Genomic DNA, 19,534 nt, shown 5'->3' on the forward strand with positions numbered 1-19,534 from the left:
GTGGTAGATTTAAATAAATATAGATTTTGTATTTACTGTGTATTAATAATTTATTTCGAAATTAACAATATTACACATCTAGTAACAAAAGGTGACAACAAAAAGCACGTGTTATTCGTTCCGAGTCCATTAATTTCATCACACAATGTACTTAGGTATTGCAATTACAACATGCTTATTGCATAATATTCAGTCAGGTACCTGTACAAGTTATATATATTAGGTTAACCACGTCGGAAAACTCATTTAGAAAGTTAGTGGTTATGGAAGTTTCCTCCGCTCTTCTGTTTTTGAAGGTACTCCTTTAAAGCTAGGTCGTAACTTTTCGATTCGAAAGAACCGTGTCCGTCATTGTCGCCGGAATAACCGTAATAGCTATTGGGGGCATCATACGAGCCGCCTTCGAAAGAATGGTCGTCGTCATGCGCACCGAACGATTGTCCGTGATTAGAGTTTCCCTGGAAATATTGTCCTCCGGCTGCTGGTCCGAATGAATGTCCGCCGCTTGATGTGTCATAGGATGGTGAATCTTGCACTTTGTATTGGGAATCGTCCTGACCACCGTGTTGCAGACTTGCATGACTGACGTCGATAGCCTCGTGTCCTCCGAAAGATTTAGATTTACCGGGATGAGGAACATGCACAATATGTGGCACAGGCACGGGATAGGGCTTAGACACGTGAACTGGATACGGAACTTTTTCTACCACTTTTACTGGATATGGTACTGGGATTTTAACCGCAATTGTCTTCGTTATCTTTACAACTTTGACAGGAGTTTCTGGTATATCCACGTGTTGTCCGAGGTCCTGAAGTTCTGTTTCATATTTTTCCACAGGAATTATGTGGGAATGATCCGATGCAAAACTGTAGTACGTGCAGCATAGTAATATTATTAATTTCTGTAACATAATCAAAAACATATTTCAAATACTATATCTAATACATAGGTAATAATAATAACGCACACACTCAAAATAGCCTCTCACGAGAGAAATAAACGTAGGCCATACAAATATTTCTCCCGGCCCGGGAATCGAACCTGGGACCTCTGCGTGGCAGTCTGGCATGGAAACCGTTTGGCCACGGAGGCAGTTAATAGATTATATTTAGTATATATGTATGTTGAATTTCAGAATTCTTAATTTAATGAACTTGTTTGTAACATTATTCCTAGTTTATTTTGTTACGTGATTTTATCCCATTGTTAGATTGAGATTGCAGATTTGATTCTAAGTAAAATTATAAAACTTACTAATTTCCTCTGGCACAATAGACGCTACGTCGAGTCACGGAAACCAGCCCGTTACACAATACCATACAAAGCCATATTATAAAAGTAGGAAGTTAAGTAATACATTACGTGGTTATCGGTTGTGCCAAAAATGAGCAAAAAAGAGTTAGTTGCAATTGAGTGGGTTTACTAACCGGTAACTCCATTGTGAGTGTACTTCCACGGTGCAGTTATAAAACTATCGAGTGACATGTATTTTCAGTGGCTTTTATAAGGCTCAGTCCCTCTGCTCCGTTAGAGAGACAGGCGGTCGAACCGACCAATTACTTTCTTCGACAATCACTCCGAACTCGAGCAAGAGGAGGTGGCGTCGAGGGAGATATACATACTAAAAATTACATCGTGACGGGATGCGGTTGCGTTAATGCTTTGTATTAAAGTTTGGTTTAAACGAAAATGATGCGTTTCACTGAAGACCCACTGTATATACGTTCATGGAACGAACTTCTCTTGGATTAAGTACCCTTTTTTATGGCAATGTGTTTCTTCCAATCTACCTAGGTACTTCCATTGCATTGTAGGTACACTATTACGTTTGTAGGAATACAAAATAAAAGTTTTTTTAAATTACGCTGTTACGAACAATTGGAATCAATCTAGTACATGGTTTAGTTATTTTTAATATCTACAATCAGCAGAGCGCGCCAAAATAAAGATTTAAATGAACTCTAAGCCATTAACGACGTCTGAAAGTTTATAGTACCTAACTACAGCGTGCTGTTGATTGTCCCTACGTCATAGTGGCGGTATTTGGCTGGCGGGCGAATAGTTATCTACTTAGGTTAAACGTGACTTTTTGGTGTCTCATTAAACCCAAAACATTAAACACAAAATTGATTTTATCTCACTTGTTGGAACCTTAGGAAATTCTTGCGAAAGCTGCTTTTAGGTAATTCAGATTTGGGTTTACGTTCTTCATAAGTATCATGTTATCTAATTGCGTGTGGAATATACGTCCATTTAGTTTGGTAAGACATAAACTAGTTCCGATTAGGAAAAGTTGTATTTAATGCACTCAAAAATCACAAGTAGGTTGACGGCGTGAAAAGACCTAGATTTTTGGACAGGTAGAGTTATTGTCCAATATTACCTTAATCACCTATGGTTGCAACCAATGTAACAAAATTGAGATTGTAAATATTTTGACGCTCATGTGACTTTCAAGACTTAATTTTCTAATATAGGATTATGGATTAATGCAAGCATATTTTTTTCCAAGGGTAAGTTATAGTAAGTTTTTGTAATGCAGTGAAAGTATAGTCTGGCCTGGTAAGTCAGCTAGTTATTTATTTTACTAACTTAGGGGTATGCAATTATTATTGTTAAAACATTAAACAACATTAAATGTTTATTACATTTTATTTAGCTTCAAAAATTAAAAAAAAACAATACTAAATGGAATTACATTAAGTTAAGTCTTACACTTTCATTCTATCTGAAAGAACTCTGACTATAGATCCAGATCCACCGATGTTGTAAGCCTTTTCATGCCACAGCAGGAGGTGGCCACTGGAGCCTTCTGAAGGGTTCTCAAACCCTCGGTAAATGTATTTCATCAGAACATCGATGTCATCTCTTGAAAGATTGCCTATAACATCTTCTATTTGTGCAGACTTAATCGCCAAAAGAACTCTTAAAGTCAGGGCCAAAGCATTATCCTGTTAAAAAATAAAACATAATTTTTTTATAACTTAATTGTGTACATTATATTGTAAAATACTGAGGTTTAAAATTAGTTTTGGTTTGTAATATGAGTAGATGTTAATTTGCTAATATTATTTTACAACCTTTGGATTAGCAAGTCATATTTGTTATTTATTTTGTAGACATCAAATAAAATAAAATTTCATAATGGTCTTAATGGATAATGCTTCTATTCAAAAGGGTCAGGGTGTATAAATAAATTGATTTGTAATGAAGATAACAAAAGTGATAGCAAACTGAAGTAATTTTTGGATAGTACATTACTAAAAAAATGTATATCAGTTTCATTATAAACACTTACCTTCACTTCCTGGTTAGAAGACCCCATTGGAGCATTGCTTAATACATGCCTTAGGGCATCAACCAAACGTCCTGTATATTATGAGTTAAAAAAACAATTCCAGGTGACATACCTATAGAGTATCCCTACAAATTGTAATAAATAATAATAAAAAATAGTTAAAAATATGTCAAATTTTTATCCAGCACTGGGCCAGCATCCTGGACTAAGATAAACGTAGGTCTGAACTGGCTCTACTGAATTTCAGTGGGACTGTACCATCCTGTTACCGTGACCATTATGTTACTACAGTATAATACTCATGTAATTCATTTTCAATCAATAAATTGCTTTATACGAAAACATTAAAATTATCCATTTATAGAATTTATATATATATAATGCAATGTTACTTTGTTACTAGTTAATACAACCATACGAAATAAAATATTGTTTTAGTAAGTCATAAGACAAAAAATAAAAATATGTGAAGTATGGTTAATGTTACTGCGAGTACGTGTTATCAATATCATGAGTCATAAGTGGAGTATTCAGTGATGGCAAGTACTTAAAGAAAATAGTAGCTATTTTCAGTGGCACGGGATATTAACTGTACGTAAAATCTTGAAATGCGACATTACTATTAGTAAAGGATATTGATTGAGTAAATTGGAGACTTCGCCCTCGTCTGGTCCGGTGCGCACGGCTTGCTCAGCCTCATCATCCCTGAAGTTGTCTTCGTTGTACTGATCTATATCTATTTTGCGGAATGCTGAATTAGAGGTATTCTTAGCCATTTCTATAACGCAATTTTGTACAAAAACTTTTTCAAAAATAATTTAGTTTGCTTCTCTTTCGCTTTCACAAAAAAAGAAAACAAGAAAATGACATACAATTGACTTTTTTTTTTTTTGAAAGATTGATTTTTTTTTATTATTAATAATTTTGGCATGGATATAAGTCCTTTGAGCCATGTCTTCTTTTAATTATATTTCTGTAAACATGGCCGCCACAAAGAGGATAAGCAATTTGAGGCGGCGTACTTGGATTGACTCCGGATTCCTTAGAACGGGCCGATACGGGTATTTTAGTTCGAGATTCGTATAATTTCGCGTTTTAATATTCGATTAAGGCATGATAGCACTATCCTATTCCACTTTAAACTAAATTTCACAAAATAATTGAAAGTCAAACATAAGTCAATGAAGTCAAAATAAAAACGACACTTTTCCCTCCAAAAGGCCCAGAGCGAATGGAAAGGTTGACATTGACATAAGTGGCTTCTAGAGACATTTGGAAGAATTGGTAGAATACGAAATCGATCGATTATTTGACTGTAAAAAGGATAAGCACAGCCACTAGCCCAAGTTTCTTTAAGTTAACCGTAGCCATAATAACTTCTTTTAATTACATTTAAATGCATTTTCTTTCAGTACTATCATCATTAATTTGTAACAAAATCGTCTAAAAAAAAATATATTGATTTGTTGGAAGCAGGCATTTGCCAAAAAATGACTTTTGCGAAGTTCTCATTCAAGCCGCTGCAGCGGCTGCAATTTAATTAGCCCGCCTACTTAACTGTTAGGCCAGCCACATACAGTCGGAATTCCGTTTCGGAGTATCGATTCGAGACTCCGTAAATACACATACCCACATATGTTATTTCCGTTCTGAATAGCAAGAGTCAGCTGAGAAACGCGGGACGAGTCCGATCACAGACTACTTCGGTCCTATGTTCTCGCAGACTGCGTGTTGCGCCCTACAAAATCTATGGATCTCTACTTACAACTATCTCTATGGACTCTATGAAGAATCTATGTAACGGCTTTTTCCGTGCGGATTTCCAAATGCACAACCCATCACACAGAATTTGAAATCGGAAAAAAAATCGAACGGAAAAGTACTGTGATAAGATTATGGTTTTGCTGCCTTCGAAATTCCGAAACGATATTTCCATGAGATTTGAGTTTTAAGCAAACAATACGTCGCAAGCAAGAGCACTTTCCATCTGTAGGGCTAGCTGAAGTGCGTTACTAGTACGATAGCGACATGAAGTGTGAGACTGCTATTCTCCCATAGAGACCTCGCGCAAGTCGCGCTTCATCGTGCTATCCCTACTGAATAAAATGAAGAGTCACTAATAATTTGAGTATTTAAAAAATGGAACTGAAAAGGTGCAATGTCATAAAATTCAGTAATGACGATGTCACAATAAAACTGTAAGGATATTTTATTTATTTAAAACCATTTTACTATTGTTTACTCTACTCTAGTTAGAACATTAGTGAGATACTAAGGGTCGTATTCCAGAACTGTACTCAATGCTCAAGTCAGGATTTGAGCAGACTTGAGCATTAAGTAGAGTTCTGGAATACGACCCTAATGGTCGGAAGGAGTTTTTATTCCATTACTCAAGCGTAGAATCTGTAATGGTAGTTCACCTGAGTAATGTCAGAGGAAGTGACAGCTTGCGTCTTAATTTTAGAACAATGTTTGAGATACGTTTCAGTTTTACTGTTTCCTAAACGGTACTCAACTGTAAAATCTTGTCTTGAGTGTTGTCAAAATCTGTATTTACTTGAGTGAGGTCTTGGTTGCGCTTGAGTACATAATAATCGGCGAGAAAATTACAAGATTACGATGAAACCATTTGAGAATTTTGATCTTTTCTAACACTCCTCCTTAAATTTTAAGAAATCATTCAATCAAACACTCTCTCAAACTCATCATATACACACACCATTCAAATTTCCCTTTCACTAAGTCTTTTTAGTTAAAACATCTGCAACCGTACGTTTTGTTTCAATGTAGTTTATTACAACCTGCTCGTTTTCTACAGCTTCTCTGACAAAGTCTCTGCAGTTTTTAGAATACTTTATTCCATAGGATTTTGTCCTCTTAAGATACCTTAGAACTCTTTTTGCCGCTATCCCATGTTCTTGTGTGAAACAAGTATTGAACTGGCTTAAGGTGCCAACCGTATGAGTTATATCCGGTGTAGTGCACACAGACAGGTACATTAAGGGAGTGCTTTCATTAGTTTTTTTCTCAGAATTTCCTTCTTTTGACAAATGAGACCCGGGTGTTGCCGGAGTAGCACTTGTTTTTTTTTTATTGTAACTCGGCAAAATGACTGCACTGCGCCTAATGGAAAGTGCGAATACAGTCCAGAGATGAGAGTAACGGATGGAAAACACAAATATCTTCACTCCGTCACTATCATTTTGCCAGTCTGGCCAAATGCTTCTTCTCACTACGTTTGAAGGACCCGATGTTATAGAGGGGAGGGAATACATGCGCCGGGAGTTGGTTCCACAATTTGATGGTTCGGCATAAAAACGAATTGCCAAACTTTTTAGTGCGGGACGGTATTGAACTGACCGTCCAACTGTGGCAACGCAGTCCGGCACGGGTGGTCCGCTGATGGAAAGGAGAGGAAGGGATAAGGTTGAATAACTCTTCAGAGCTTTCACCGTGGTACAGGCGATAGAATACGCTAAGAGACGCTATATCTCTGCGAAGCTGTAACGACTCCGCATGCTCAGTTACATGAGGATCGTTGGCAACACGGAAGGCGTAGCGCTGCAGTCCATCTAGGGCATCGAGCCAATACTTGGCAGAGCCGTCCCAAAGGTGCGAACAGTACTCCATGCTGCTTCGGACCTGAGCTTTATACAACAGGTATCGCAGCTCTGGAGTAAAAAAATCGGTGCACCTTGTTCAGGATGCCAAGCCTGCGCGACGCGGTACAGATGACGCTCTCGATATACTCTTTGTTGTTCATGTCCTTCCGGATGCTCATCCCCAGTAGGCTGAGCTTGTCCTGCAGCGTCAGCGTTGTACCCTGAAAATAGGGAAGTGGAAGGAATGGGGATTTTTTGGAGCTGAACGCGCATACCTGGGTTTTCTTGTCTTGCAATCTTCCATGCCATACGTTTTGAGAAGTTTTTCGACGTATTTCTCTTGCTCTATTTTTATTTTGGGTAATTCTGATACCCAAAATAAGATCTGCTTGTCCAAGATCCTTCATTTCAAATTTGGACATCAGGTCTTCTTTGACCTTCTGAAGTTCTTCTCTGTTGTTCCAGAATATTAACATATCGTCAAGATACACTGCTAGGATGATAACTGTACTACCTCTGGATCTTGTATATATGCAGGGTTCGTTTTTTAGACTGTTTTGTGTTCTTTAAGAAATACACAAACGCTTTACGCGTGAAATCGTTGATACAGGTAAGAAAGTAACGACATTTGCCGAAAGACATTTCATTCATCGGCCCACAGACATCTGAGTGGATCAGACCTAGCACGTCTGTGGCTCGAACAGCACTTGTGTTCTTTTTCCTAGGTTGTTTCGTTTGTTTTCCCATTAAACAAGATACACACTGCAGTTTCAAATAGTTTCCAGGAAAACTTACCCCTGTCGCCATTTTGTTTTTTAATAATAAGAGATTGCGCATACCAATATGTCCCATCCTTTGGTGCCACAGGCCCAACATCTCATTACGCTCAGTTGTGGACGCGAGAGCAGAGCCTTGTAAACAGCACCGTTTCAACTTTTATACGCCTTTCTCTTCTACACCTTTGATAAATGCTGTACCAGTAATCTTGCATTCATCACTTTTAAACAGTTCACACCTCTTGTGGCCAAATACTATTACATACCCTTTGTCGGCAATGGTACTTACACTCAGTAAATTAGTTGATAATTTAGGTATATACATAACATTACTTACAGTCATCCCTAATGACTCACATACTACTGTACCTTTTCCTTCTCCATATACTTTAGCACCATTTGCACATGACAATGTGAGAGAATTAATACTCTTATAGTCCTTAAACCATTCCTTTTTATGAGTCATGTATGATGAAGCACCAGAATCGTGGATCCATTCGTCTTGAGAAACTTCAGTTGCCAAAGCAAACGTATTCAGCGCTTCTTTTCGTTTTGTTGGATTATCTGGACAAACAGACGCTTTGTGTGGTCCGTTACAGATGAAACATTTAATTTTCTTAGCATGTGTTTGAGGCTTTTTTGTTTTTCTGTTTGGATAACAAAGCAGAGGATGTCAGAGTACCAGACGTAGAAGCAGAGAACGTTTCTTCCATTTGGAAAAGTTTGGTTTTGACATAGTCAGTAGTAAGCTCAATGTTACTATTTCCTATCGCTAGTCTCATAGGTTGAAAATCCTGTGTTAGGCCTTGGAATAATAATGCAGCCAAAAGCTCATCATCTCTCAATCTACCTCTTTTCCAAGATCTGACAGCTCTTGAGATGTTGTCATTACCGCATTGACGTAATCTGTTACAATTGAAAAATTTTCATGCTTGTAGCTAACTAGCCTCGATAGTAATCTACAACGATTGTTTAAGCCTGTCTTCAAATGCATTCCTTAAGGCGTCTCACGTTTGGCGTTGGTTGCCTTCTTGGCATGAATCAGACAATGAAGTTTTATCATTAAACAAATATTTTACTCTTGCTCGTTGGTCTCTTTTAGTACCTTGAATATCCGTAGCATCGGGTGTGACACTCGCGTACTCCCATAGGTCCGCATCTATAAGGTACATCTCCATCTGAACTTCCATGTTGAGTAGTTCGAATTACCATCAAGTTTTTCTATAACAGGCGTACTGCTCATGGTTCCAGCATATGAATCACAAGTACAACTCGAATCACTTCTGTCAGCGACTATCCTCTGATTGTCACTGGACATACTACTGCAACTTAATGTGTAGGTTTATTTATATACATACACGTCTTCCGCCCTGTTGATACAACAGTCGACGATGAATGTAAACCACAATAAGGCAGCAAATTGGTAATTTAAGTTTCTTCTTCTTCTTTTAAATGTTATGGCTCCATCGAAATAATCAATGATTTTGCCAATGTCAAGTAAAAATAACTATGTACGGTAGTTTAATATTATTATAAAAATTATACAAAAAAATGGCGATTTCGCCAATGTCCTGTGAGTTATGATATTAAACTAGCTGGTTCGCACGAGAGAATTTGGAGACAGTTGACATTTTTCAGATTTCAAAAAATTTGTAAAAGGCAGCTTGCACACACCACGCAATCTCTTTTCTAACAAGACGCAATCTGTCACTTCCTCTGACATTACTCAGGTGAATACCGCTTACAGATTCTACGCTATGTTCTGGAATAAAAACTCCGCTTGAAATCATACTCAAGTCCTGACTTGAGCATTGAGTAGAGTTCTAGAATACAACCCTGAGTAATAATCACTCACCTAAGTATGTAAACTTATATCTAGCGTTGGTTCATGGAAAAAATTATATTTTGAAAAAATTTTATTTTTCAGAAATATAAACATTTTTCCAGATATTTTTCCAATATTTTTCCACATTTGACGTCCTGTCGAAAAAGTTGAGTTACTGATCGAAAACGATGGAGCTACTAACAAAAAGGTTTTTTCGCTGTAATCATTTCAAATCTCTTTTTTTCTTAATTGCTAACTTCATATTTTTAAATTTTCCCAATTTTTCAGATTCCGGAAAAATTTCCTATTTGAAAAATTTTGGAAAATTATCCAACATTATATTGCTGTAAAAAAATTGATTGGCATTGTCTATGACAGTTTCACAGGACAGCAAAGTCAGAAAGTAGATCTACAAATTAGAAAGATAAGATCTACACTGCAGAAAATTGTAATTTTCAGTTCAGTATATTGCTTATGATAATATTCAAGAGGAACAAAGGGGAAACTACGAAAATCAAGTGTACAGAGCATTGTTTTGGAGTGTACGTTTCCCTAATTAAATTGCCACAATGACAATGGGCGATGAACTGCCTGTCACCTCATTGGTTTTGCCTGTTCTCATACGTCCAGTTTTAACTCAGGTTTGTATTGTTACACGAATTTATAAGACGTTGATTTTACGCATTTCACACTAAAATCCTTTTCACCTAACCCAACAATCTGTAAATAATCACTTACGCCATTACAGTTAGTTAAACTTGGTATGTGTTACGTTTCTTGAGATAATGCATAGACTATGACTTGTAAAGTACTTGGGTTGTAAATTAATTCTGTAGCTCTAGTATAAAGGGGTACAAGTCAAAATACCAACTAACTTATACAAGGAGACGCGACAAACAGTTAAAGCTTAGATATTAAGCGTCAAGTGTTTTTCGCGTTTCCTCGTAAAGTTTGCTTTTTTTTACTTGTATCCATTTTCACTAGACCCACAGAATTGTATCTTCAAGTAGAGTGTAAGTATATTATACCATAACATACGTGTTTTATTTTCTGAAAGTTGTTTTGGAAAATTGTGTGTTATTGCGGAAATTTTGTGTTCTAGCTAGAAAAATATGATCTGGGTGCGTCACAAACACTTCGTGCGGCGCTCACAAAGGCTGAGGCGACTGTACCAGGGTTAAACTTTGATCTGGTGGCTGGCATTATGCGAAGAGCAGATATTCCTGTCAACATGAATGAGAGCCTACTGCGATTGCAAGGGACTCTTACGGAGTCTGAATGTAACTATTTAAACTACTTTATTAATATCATTTAGACAAGTTGGTTGTTCATTATTTTGAAATGTATTACGTAGTCTCATATTCTTACTATGTTTATGTAATTTATGGTCTACATCAATTGAAATATGTATTTACGTTTTGTATTCTAATATAATTTTTAATTTTGGATTATTCTATATATAGCATTGCTCTTTTAATTGATAAAATATTGACAGGTGCTGACCTAAAGTTAAATAGATCAGAAGAAGCATTCCAAGAGCTTAACAAGAAATCGGCAGCTTTGAAGAAGATATTGAGCCGCATTCCAGATGAAATTACTGACAGGAAGACTTTTCTTGAAACAATTAAGTAATTATGATTTTTATATTATATATTGTAGAGTATCAGTATAATAATCCTAATTTATTTTCATGCCATGCTTAGCTGATAAGATTGACTATATTTTAAATATGAATTAAGTCATTGTTATTTCGATGGAGCCATAACATTTAATAGAAGAAGAAATTATAATAATATCAATTTGTTATTTATAATGACAAGTATTGACATATCCTTAATGTTAGTACAAGTTTGCAAGTAATTAATTTATAATTTATAATGACAAGTGGTTGCAGTCAAGGTATTTAGTAAAAAATAATTAAGTTATTATTACAATAATATCTTGTTGCCTTATTATATCTGCTAGAACAAGAATAATAATCTATACAAATAAAGTTATTGACAGAACATTTTGTTCACCAGATTCTTTGTTAAATTAATATTTATTTTTACAGGGAAATAGCTTCAGCTATTAAAAAGCTGTTGGATGCAGTAAATGAAGTGTCGCAGTACACTCCAGGTCCTGGAAAACAGGTATTGGAGCAGAGGAAAAGGGAGTTTGTAAAATATTCCAAGAGATTTTCAAATACTTTAAAGGAGTACTTCAAGGAGGGACAGTAAGTATCCAAGTTGGTAATTTAATACTTGTGTCAGTTTTAAGTCTTTTAATCATAAAAAAATACAATAGTGCTTCCAATTGAAAGAAAGAATAATTTTATTATGTCATACTACAGTCTAGCATGACAGATGATTGCGCAATAACTTTTTAACATTAGTCATGTAACATAAACAACTAGTTCAAAACATACTATATGTAGTGGCAGTAGAGCTCCTTGTGAAAGAGTTCATCCTGGGAAGTACTGCCACCTTACCTATTTTTGTCATCAAGCAGTAATATGAATATTACTGTGTTCCAGTTTGGGAGGATAGGGGTGTTGGTGAAATTGCAGGCACTTGGGATTTGTCAACTTATGTCTCACGGTGACGGCCGCAGTGGCAGTGCCCCTAAGATCTTTGCGATTTAGAGCTCTGAGCGGCACTGCAACTGTTTTGTGTGTCGCTTGCCATCAGGGGCACAACTTGTTTGTCCCGTCACTTAGTGTCATAAAAAAACATATTAGCAAGTGCTTTCATATTAAGCCCTAGTGCCAATTAAGTTTCACTGCCTAAATTTCATTGACACAGCATTTTGATGGCCTGTTTAGAAATTTTAATTTCTATAAAGCTAAAGCACTAGACAGCTACACTAATTAGGTACCTAACTAGGAAATTCACTATTCTGTGAGCCTGCTCATTCATGCTTGGCAGTATTTGTTTTGTTTATTTATTATAAACATAACAGAATTTACAAGTATATTATAATTGTCCAGTGTCCCAAAAACTAATTTTGGTTTTACCTTACACCTTCACTCGTCATCTTGTACTAGTACACATTACATTTAACATTTTGGATTACGTAATAATTAACTAAAAATGTGTTTTGTAATTGAAATTTCAAATATCTGACAGTAAAGTAATTAATATTTTGAATATTTTTGTGGTCTGGTTAGCGGTAATGATTGCATTTTTAAATTTATACTTTAAATAAATGGAGTCAAAATTCCGTTTTTTCTATTTCATATTTTTAATATATATAAGAAAATATTAAGTAATTTATATTTTAAATGAAACTACATATTTTTCCAAGCCCTGAATATGAGCACCAGAACTACTGAATTTACTTTGGGGCACTACACAGAACACCCACACCAGAACCAATTTGGAAGTCTGTTTTCCAAATGTAACGAAAATCGAACCTGGGACCTCCACAGCGCCCACAATGCAAACCATTGGGCATCGGAGATTTATTTAAAGAATTACTATTTAAGGTCATGTGCTAATCAAAGTGAAGACTATTATATTCTATTTGTTACCTGTTTACAGCAAGTTTCCAAATTATGCTTTTTCAATATCAGAAATACTAATTTTATTTATTTTTTCAGGGCGAATGCAGTGTTTGTGAGTGCTTTATATTTGATCCATCAGACAAATCAGATTTTATATACAGTTAAAAACAAGACTGAATAAACCAAACTACACATCCAGAAGCAACATACAGGAAAATTTTATTGTTACTGCTTTCCATATTTTTATTAATAAAGCATTAAATTGTTGATGTCATTGTATCTGGTACCTTACCATATTTACTAAAGTACCTAAAATTTAATTTCTTAGGACCTCTAGATGTATAAAAATTTTAACCTAGTTTTTAGATAATTAAAATTTGGTATATGAGTACATAATTAAGAAAGAAGTATTGTTCATTGTAAAACATAGCAAAAAACTAATTATTATCTTAATTCATAATAATAGCAAAAGTTCTCTGTTGTAATCATGTATAAATTAAGTATCTTATCATTAAATTAGATGTTTTGTAGATATTGCATGTAATAAAAGATTAGATATTTTTCAAACAAAATATAGTTTTTGTCCGCTTCTCCATACATTTGTTTCTGATTTTTATGTTCAATGTTGTAACCATCGAAATCTAAGTACAGTATCAATTAATCCATTTGCAGGATAGGGTGGAGAGATTTCCTATCTTTGGAGAGTTTGTACGACGAGTCTACATTTGTCTGCAATTGTATATTTTGTTCCGCACATGGCGCATCCAATTACAGAACACGCCCTAGATTACATAATACTTAGTTAGAAAATAAAAACGATAACATAATTTGTTGTCATAACATGGAACTGTTTGTGGCGATTACAAAACGAAGCGTCACGTTGCACTGTCACAGCGTACACAATTAATTTATATTTCGCACACTTATTGGTGTAATAAGGCCATGTCTAGGTCTTGTAGTCTCGTTGCATTTACGCGCCCTGGGAAAAAAATATCAAGTCTCGATGCGGTCTCGAATATTCCGAGAAAAACGAGACTTTCGAGATTGTTTCAAAAGTAGGTTTTCATATAGGTATTTAGGCAGTCAAAACACATGATAATATATCGAGTTCTTAACTTAAAAGTATAAAATGAAAAATTACGCAAATTATTTTTTCATTTTTATATCGAACTTAAGAAACAAAGGGTGTTTCAGTAATTGTACTGATAGAGAGGAATTGATTTTGATAATGACCATTCTTCAATCGTCACATATTATAGGTAGGTATTAAGCATTGACTTAACAAATAAGTCAATGGTACTAAGATCCATTTTATAATATTGCCATGTCCATGTAACCAGAATTAAAAATAATTTTAAACACTTTTTAATTGACTTAAGTGTCAAAAGTCATGATATTCCAGAGACCGAAAACGTCAGTCAGCCTCGAGTCTCGTAAATAATTCAAAAAATTGTCGAGATCCACATTCTCGAGATTAAAGCTCTAGCCACATCTGCAAAATGACAACTTTTCAGGATGGAGGTTTAAATATTGTATTAACGAAACTAGTTAATTAGTTAGAAAATATATATCATATTATTTAAGAGCGAGGCTCTGATCGCCAGTTCCTTGACCACTTTATAGGTGCTTTCTTTTCTGTTCTTCTTTATTTGTTTATTGTACCCCGTTCTTGGCCTTCCCTCTTTCTTTTCCCAACTATGTTCCTCAATTATAACTCTCATACATTCATCACTACGTAACAGATGTCCGAACATTTCCCTCTTTCTGTTTTCTATTGTCTTTAAAAGATTTTTCTCTTTCTGAACCCTTTCTGCAACTTCTTCATTTGATGTCTTCTCAATCAATTTTTTCCCTGTTTAAATTACTTTTATGTAGTTCGTATTATTTTTACGACCTTCATGGCTTAGAAGCACTTTTGACATATTATGATCACACGTGGACATTAAAAGAGTACGAGTTACGCTTTTAGAATGTTTTTTAAACTGCGAAAAGTCGGTTTTTTTTACAATTGCAAATATTACGCTTTAGCAGGAATTTCGTCGTCTTGGCTAAAACATCATACCTTATGTACTTAATGCCATTTAATACAGTTCGTGGGAAGAGAGCTGGTGGATAGTTTTTGGCAGCTGGTGACGGGTGGCGGTGAGAGTCAGAATAATTTCGTGACTGCTTTTACGTGGGTCATGAAGCCTGTCTCGCGATTCGTCTCGTCGTGTCTCACGTACAATGGCTGGTCGTGCCTTCTGCCCTCGTCGCGCCTGCCAGTGACACTTGACACAGGAACCCGCTCTCCTCGACCTCCACATTTTTCCGCGTACAACTTTTTTCCACACCGGCCACTGCGGACGAGTTACGCTTAAGTTTTTTTTGAAGACAAGTAAAAACGCCGATAACGAATTTAAAATGAGAAACGATCAAGTTTATAAATAAACGTCTCGCTTAGGTATTTATATCAGGAAATATATTAGTGTCTGTGAGAAACAAAAACAAGTTGGAGTCTTTTCGTTGTCACCTTTGTCCAGTTGGTAAATTTACTTAACACATCGGTACCTAAACTAATGATACACCACAAGTGAGAACCTATTTTCAAGTACGTTGTACAAGATCCTATATGTAGTCTGCCAATGGGGTGGTACATCGAATATGTATAATTCAAAGCAGTTAAATACAAGTAAGTTTTAAGTGTATTTTGTACGCACACGAGTAACTGCTTATATTTACAATTTGATTTAAGGTCACTTTCTTTCCGGATCAAATTTGTTCGAACATTACCTCATAGGACACCGAAACTTAACAATGAGTCAATCATACAGATCAGTTAAATTATTCATAGCTTTAAAGCGGAGGCGTAATCGATTTTAACTTGGACGCGTCCTGCGTCGGCACCACGAGATGAAAGTGTGTGATACGATAACCTTATAATACCAGCACGAATGATCACGCTTAACAACGTCATGTTGCTCCTCCTAACTTCACTAATATGTATAATATATGTATAATATATGTATAGTAGCTTAACTGCCTCCGTGGCCGAACGGTTACCATGCCGGACTGCCACGCAGAGGTCCCAGGTTCGATTCCCGGGCCTGGAGAAATGTTTGTATGGCCTACAATTATTTGTCTCGTGAGTTTGGGTGTAATTTGTGGTTGTCTATGTGTGTGTCCATGGCACCCGCGACACAGGGTTTTCCTAGTGCGGGGCTATGTTGAGTGTGTGCGTTATTTATTTATTTATAAAATAGTGTCTCTACTCAACGAAGGCAGTGGCAAATATTACCTACAGTTTTTTAAATACATATACATATATATAAAGCTGCAGGTCATATTTGCTGCTGTTTTCGACGATGCCAACTCACCCCCACTCAGTGGAGTCGGTTTTATAGAAGCTAAAATACCCTTAAATATCTGTAGTCTATTTACTAACAGAAAGTTTTATGTCGGTGTAAGTACAGTTCTGATTCAATAAAACAATGCTTTGAATTGTTTAAATGAGTAGCCAACGATATTTTATGCAGTCAAATATCTGTATCCACATAAAATATCAAATGGGACGACGATTCTAGCTTTTGAAGACATCATTTATTTCCATTCGTACATTAGCATGGTAGACACCAAAAAAAGTTAGTTGTGAATGCAACGCATTTCGAATGTATGTTCGAGGAACATCCCATAATTGTTGCAATCAATCTATGTTTCGTTGCAAAAACAGAACATATTTTACTATATCGTGATTTGTTTTATACAGCAACTGTTGAATGTGTGCCGTGTATGCCACAAAAATGAAATGTCAACAGCGACTCATTTAGTTTATAAAGGGTTTATATACTACTGAAAAATGTTTGCCGGGTTTTGCTTTTTGCTGTAAGTGGGTGGTATCAATAAGCTGTATAAAGCACACAACATCATCTACCGGCTAAAGCACATAAGTAAAATTATTTTTTTACTTCATAAATTTGTAACTTTATTCTAGAGGCGTCTTTTTCTAATTTATCATTCTCTTCACATCTTCCAACACTATAAACAACACAAAAATATATTATTGTACTATTAACAAATGAAGCACTTTTTTGCCTTAAGTGCTTTAGTCCGTCGACCCTAGAATTATACCAAGTACCTGGTTATACTATGTCCAAAAAGGGAATAAGACTGCATATTATTTTTTTATTGTTTCAGCAGTTATGTGTATATATATATATATATATATATATATATTACTTTCTTTTTATTGTACTGTTACGAATTATTCGTAATAATAAAATTCAAATTGATGGTCACAAACTAAAAATAAATTGAACGGTCTGCTCAGACTTCCTGTTTAAAAAAAGTATTCAGAATGATATGGATAGCCCGTCATATATCCGTACTCCATCGGGGACTGGGAACCGGTAAAATTTTTAATCGGTTTTGGGTTTAATGAACCCAAACGATATTATTGCAGTTTATTTTCGGGTGCCGATATTTTAACCGGTTCTTATAATTATCGGATTTTCACAATTTACGTTCGATGCGCACGATATAAACAGTTAATTTAGGAACTTTTCTAGCTGGCCCAACACTGTAACAATAGATAATGCTGGTGTAGTCGTATTAATTTGTGTTGTGTTGTTGTATTCGTAAGTCAAATTCGCGATGAGCAGCATTGCCGTGACGGCGAAACGGCTGGCTTACAAGTATAATATGATTGGCTGGCAGAGTATCGTGCAGTTCACAGTGGACTGTTTTGTCAGTGATGTTCATGACAGACTTGAGAGAGATGTGACTGACGTGCAGAATCGACTGATTCGACGGACTCAACAGAGTTACAGTGAGAAATTTTAAACGTAACGGCAGCGACTATCTGAGCTAAATTGGTTTGTTTACTTTCAATATTAAGGGTTTTATATAAACCGGTTCCAAGCTCTGCTTGGTGGGTGTTTTCAAAACTGATAAATTTCCATGTTTCAGCTGACAGATGTGTGGATAAAAAATTTGTTGGCACCTATAGCAACCGGACTACAAATTGTGTTCAATGTATGCGTGATGAAATATTAATGGAGCATCTGCTGGGTGCGCAGGAGTTTGTCGGTGGGCACGCGGGGTAAGGCGCATACGAGATGGCGTCTTCAGAGGCGATCTGTAGCCAAATCTATGGTAATACGGCTCCCGCTGAATAATCCCTGCTATTTTGACGGGTCAAGTGTTTGTTTGTTGATCGCAATTTATTTATTACCGGCGGCGATAGCGACAATTTATTATCGCATTATTTTTCTTTTCGTCGGACCGTCGAGTATGCAAAATGGAAGCAATGAATCTAGTAAAATTTTGAATTAATAGAGCTATGATCGATTATTATTGGTACTGCATTTTTAGAAATATAGGTTTTTGTAAAATGATTGCATATTAAATACCTATGAAGATTGGATAATAATCGCAGGCCGAGTAAGGTTAACGTCATACGTTGTGAATAACTTAGTTATGATTATACGCTTACAGAGGATAGGTGCGTCGCTTCCTATTGCATTGTATTATTAAAAATAATAAATGTATTAAACGAAAACAACAATGAAAGCATCGTACAATATTTGAACGAATGGTAGTTCCCAAGGGTGGTCTTAATTCCCACAGCTCCCACGAGGGTCAATGGAGAGACAAGAGTGCCAGTGACAGGGGCGGTGGCTGCGCAGGCGCCGACGGCGGCCGCACCCCGTGCACGCATCTGCTCGCTGTCGTGGGAGTGTGCGCGGAAACCAATCGCACCATCGCGCTAACAATAACACACAAATCAACAAGCAAGCCCTGACAGGTCACCCGGACGTTGTAAGGGGTTACATTGTGTCTAGAGGAGCGCTTTTTGGATGTAGGGATAGTACCTGATAGAAAACATTTTTTGGTTGATCATTGCCTTTTGGTAATAAATTTTGTCGATTAATATAATAATTACAGTAAATAACAAATCTATTTATCATTATGTCTTGTATTGAATAAACTTAGCTTTAACCTAATACTACTTTTGGGGCGACCCGTGTGTTACCGGGATGTATCTCATTTGCATGGTTGCAGTTAATGCCGCTAAAACATGTTCTTGTAATAAATTTAATAGTCAATGTAAATTATTTTTCCTGGTAGTATGTAGGATCTCGTGCAGCAGGTTCTAAATATTACACAAATTTTAATAGTACCTTATCCATATTTTTAAGATGATTAAATTGTCTCCATTAATAAGCTGCTCTTACAGTTAAATGAACAATGGTGTCCATTTAAAAAAAATGTTGTGGTGACTCTTGTTGCAGCATGCGATTTTTCGTGGTCCAAGCGTTCACCCCTCTGGAAGCTGTGGGAACTTTTCAATTAATAATATCATTCGCAAATCCCTATTCGAGTCTAAACAAATCAAGTTCGAGAGCATTGTGGGGTGGGATACTGGGTAAACTTGAATGGTTGTACACTGACCGGAAGCGAGTCTGAATGCGTCAATTGCTGTTTTTTACGCTATTTGTATTATTAAAATATCTGCCATTAACCAGGTCTATTGTCATTTGAGGTTTAGGATTTGTTTTTATATATATCTG

At 36.0% G+C, this 19,534-nt stretch overlaps 3 protein-coding genes across 3 annotated transcripts; 1 reads left to right on the forward strand and 2 right to left on the reverse strand.

Moving 5' to 3' along the window:
- Positions 1-37: 37 nt before the first annotated feature.
- On the reverse strand, positions 38-1,622 carry LOC113235811. Its single transcript, XM_026471720.1, has 2 exons — positions 1,429-1,622; positions 38-902 (listed from the first exon to the last, which is right to left on the reverse strand). The coding sequence occupies exons 1-2, from the start codon at positions 1,438-1,440 to the stop codon at positions 255-257; spliced, it is 660 nt and encodes a 219-aa protein (XP_026327505.1). The 5' UTR covers positions 1,441-1,622; the 3' UTR covers positions 38-254.
- Positions 1,623-2,657: 1,035 nt separating this feature from the next.
- On the reverse strand, positions 2,658-4,136 carry LOC113236734 (actin-related protein 2/3 complex subunit 5). The gene is made up of 3 exons (XM_026472900.1): positions 3,936-4,136; positions 3,300-3,372; positions 2,658-2,952 (listed from the first exon to the last, which is right to left on the reverse strand). The coding sequence occupies exons 1-3, from the start codon at positions 4,073-4,075 to the stop codon at positions 2,713-2,715; spliced, it is 453 nt and encodes a 150-aa protein (XP_026328685.1). The 5' UTR covers positions 4,076-4,136; the 3' UTR covers positions 2,658-2,712.
- A 5,886-nt stretch (positions 4,137-10,022) lies between these two features.
- Positions 10,023-13,441, forward strand: LOC113236726 (programmed cell death protein 10). The gene is made up of 5 exons (XM_026472890.1): positions 10,023-10,143; positions 10,605-10,782; positions 10,998-11,130; positions 11,556-11,717; positions 13,083-13,441. The coding sequence occupies exons 1-5, from the start codon at positions 10,072-10,074 to the stop codon at positions 13,165-13,167; spliced, it is 630 nt and encodes a 209-aa protein (XP_026328675.1). The 5' UTR covers positions 10,023-10,071; the 3' UTR covers positions 13,168-13,441.
- Positions 13,442-19,534: the final 6,093 nt, after the last annotated feature.

This window comes from Hyposmocoma kahamanoa, unplaced genomic scaffold (assembly GCF_003589595.1).
Source record: "Hyposmocoma kahamanoa isolate Upper Pololo Valley unplaced genomic scaffold, ASM358959v1 102, whole genome shotgun sequence".
Taxonomy (NCBI): domain Eukaryota; kingdom Metazoa; phylum Arthropoda; class Insecta; order Lepidoptera; family Cosmopterigidae; genus Hyposmocoma; species Hyposmocoma kahamanoa.